At 39.4% G+C, this 3,142-nt stretch overlaps 1 protein-coding gene across 1 annotated transcript in view; it reads right to left on the bottom strand.

Moving 5' to 3' along the window:
- Positions 1-3,142, bottom strand: part of BIVM (basic, immunoglobulin-like variable motif containing) — an 80,203-nt gene that overhangs the window by 32,934 nt on the left and 44,127 nt on the right. The window contains exons 11-12 of the mRNA XM_006846675.1: positions 1,829-1,944; positions 1,078-1,161 (exon numbers count right to left, since the gene is read on the bottom strand). Of these exons, the coding sequence (XP_006846738.1) occupies positions 1,078-1,161; positions 1,829-1,944 (200 nt within the window). The remainder of the gene's footprint in view (positions 1-1,077; positions 1,162-1,828; positions 1,945-3,142) is intronic.

The following is a 3,142-nucleotide window of genomic DNA, read 5'->3' as shown; positions in this document are numbered from 1 at the left end:
TGGAGAGCAAGTTTCAGAGTCTCTTCTGGCATTCATTCAGAGAAAGTAATCCAAATACCCCAAAAAAACAGGACAGTGGGGTGATAGTGATGGTGGCTATGTGCCACCTAGTTGGTTCCAACTCAGAGACTCTGTACAGGGTTTCTGAGGTTGTTAAGTCTTTGTTGTTGTTGCTGTTAGGTGCCATCAAATGAGTACAGACTCATAGAGACCTTATGTTCAAGAGAACAAAACACTGTCAAAAGTGTTTATGGGGAGAAGAAAGCCTCATCTTTTTCCTGAGGAGCATCAGATAGATTCAAACTGCTGACTCGCAGCTAACAGCTCAACTCGTAACCCACTATGGTAGCAGAGTTCCTTGGACAGCAAGGTAGCAGTGCTAAATGGTGCCAAGACATGAAACAGGCCGAGAATTAAAATATGCTTCTATTGGACCTAGCAACAAAGACCTATATGGCCTTTTGGTGTGGGGGTGTACAAGAGACAATACTGCACTAAGAAGTGCACACACACAGTACTTTAAGGAAACTGCAAGGAAAACAAAAATCCATGTCTTTATAAAACTGAAATCAAGAGTGCTGGCAGAGAATGATTAGAATGAGAAGGAATAATGTATCATAAACCATCACAAATCAGCAAAACAAAAAGACAATTTAACAGGACTTACTCCCCTGTAAGAGATAAATGAAACGTATGTTGTTGTTGTTGTTAGGAGCCATTGAGTCAGTACTGATTCATAGCGGCCCTATGCACAGCAGACAAAACACTGCCTGGTCCTGGGCCAATCTTGCAATTGTTGCCACACTTGAGCCCACTGATGCTGCCACTTTGCTAATCTATATTGCTGGGAGTCTTCCTTTTTCTCTGACCCTCCACCTTACCAAACATGATATCCTTCTCCAGCGACTGGTCCCTCCTGACAATATGCCCGAAGTATGAGAGACGAAGTTTGGCAATCGAGAACATATATTTCAGCTGGTTTAATTATCACATGCCTCATCATTTTGAAGAAATATAACATTAAAATATGTTTGAATACAGCAATAACTAAAATTATGCTCTCAAGTAAGTACTTACCTATTTTTTTCTTCCTCTTGTAAAGGTGGCAAAACATAGATATCTTCTCTTTGTACTTGAGTAAGGCTGGGTAGTGTTTCGTCTCTAAAATGTACACATATATTTAACAGAGATGATCTGAAATGCATTTTAATTAACCACACATACTATCCCATGATTACACAAACCCTACAAAGAAGGTGAAGGAGAAACGAACGCACCAGCAATAGACTTTGCTCCTTACTGAACTAGCTCTGAGCTAGACTGTTGTAGTTGTTAAGTGCCATCGAGTCGGTTCCAACCCATAGCGACCCTGTAAAGGGTTTCCAAAGAGCAGCTGGTGAACTTGAACCACCGACCTTGCAGTTCACACAACTTTGCAGTCTTGTTGCATTAACTCATAGCGTCATACCAGGACTCCCTGAGCTGGACTACTGCTTTGAAAAATATGAGGGGGCTTCAAAAATTTGGCCATTTTACCGTAAACTTTTTGAAGCCTCCTCCTTAGTACAGCCTGGGGGGTGGGGGGGAGGGCGGGCCTTGCAGTAGCTTCTCTGAGTCTGGATTGCAGCCTTAACTATATTCACGAAGAAAAGACTGGGAAACAGTCACGTGCATGCAATGTAACCCTTCATCTTTCCTATTACCAAAGCTTATCTCCACAGAATGGAGAACTTTCACAGCTTCAAATTATTCAATCTTTCACGCTCTACTTTCAGGAATCCAACAGGGAAAAATGTCATCTTTAGGATGAATGTATTATTTGTCTTGCCTTTTGCCTCTTAAGGTAGTTTTAATAGCTTGTCTTTTCAAAAATGTTTTCAAGAGCTTTTCTGTAGTTTTTCTGGAGTCGCTGTTGGCCAAATCCTTTCTCTGCCTCCTTTTAGCCTGTGAAAACAAAGGATGCAAGATTTCACTTACATGCATTGTTGTTGTTGTTTTTGTTAAGTGCCGTGGAGTCGGTTCCGACTCATAGTGACCCTGCACAGGGTTTCCGAGGCTGTAAATCTTTACGGGAGCAGAACGCCTCATCTTTCTCCCGCGGACCCGCTGGTAGTTTCGAACTGCTGACCTTGCGGTTTGCAACCCGATTCGTAACCACTACGCTACCAGAGTATACCAAAAATATTTCCATGGTAATTTTTTCATAGAATTTGAGTTGTCTGAAATGTTTTAGATTTTCTCTTAATTGTTTTATCAAAGATCAGATAATCTTCAGGTTTCAGTTGGGTAAGAAATACTCTTATTACACATCATGGGGACTGGCTACTACACAATATATTTGGGCGATATTAAATTACTATCAGTTGCCTTTAAATGATACTTTATTTTCCAAAGAGGCCTACAACTTAATGATAAACAATCAAGTAAATGATTTTCCAAAGGAATTATTAGGCTTATTACCAAGTATACTCTTTACAATGTGAGTTACGCCCAAGACAGTTTCTGAAATTGAAGTTAACTATTTTTATTTCTATAAAAATACATTGCTGTTTTTGCTTTTAGCTACTGTCAAACTGACCCCCAACTTGTTCATCTATCCTTGGAAACCCTATAGAGGGTTGCTATGGGTCGGAACCAACTCAATGGCACTTAACAACAACCACCGTTATTTATATATATCCTCCTCATTTAATTACACAATCTGTCTGGTATGAATTAAGTGATGAGCCAGCATTTTCAACATTAAAAAGTCCTATTTTCAACTAGATGCTGTCATTTGGAAGGCACTAAATGATTTCAAAGTTATTAACATTGCTCAAATATATTCTCAAACTACCTTCAGAACAATGAATATGCTCATCCTCACTCTTAAGTCATACCATAGTCCCTTCCTTGGCAGTCTGCTTTGACCACCACTGGGTACTCCATACAGGGCTTACTGCTAAAATCTAATTCACCTTTCAAAAAGTATTTGTTATCACTAAGAACGCTCATGTTTCTAAATCAGGGAGGAAGTTCCCAAATATGTATTCTATAATACTCTGAACAATGACAGCATACTTTTTTCTACCTCTATCCACTTTACTTACTTTTTCACCCTTACAAAACAAAAAATATGTATTCATTTAAATGTTCAAAGAGC

This window comes from Chrysochloris asiatica, unplaced genomic scaffold (genome assembly GCF_000296735.1).
Source record: "Chrysochloris asiatica unplaced genomic scaffold, ChrAsi1.0 scaffold00029, whole genome shotgun sequence".
In the NCBI taxonomy this organism is placed as follows: domain Eukaryota; kingdom Metazoa; phylum Chordata; class Mammalia; order Afrosoricida; family Chrysochloridae; genus Chrysochloris; species Chrysochloris asiatica.
This window is presented reverse-complemented; position numbering and strand designations above follow the sequence as displayed.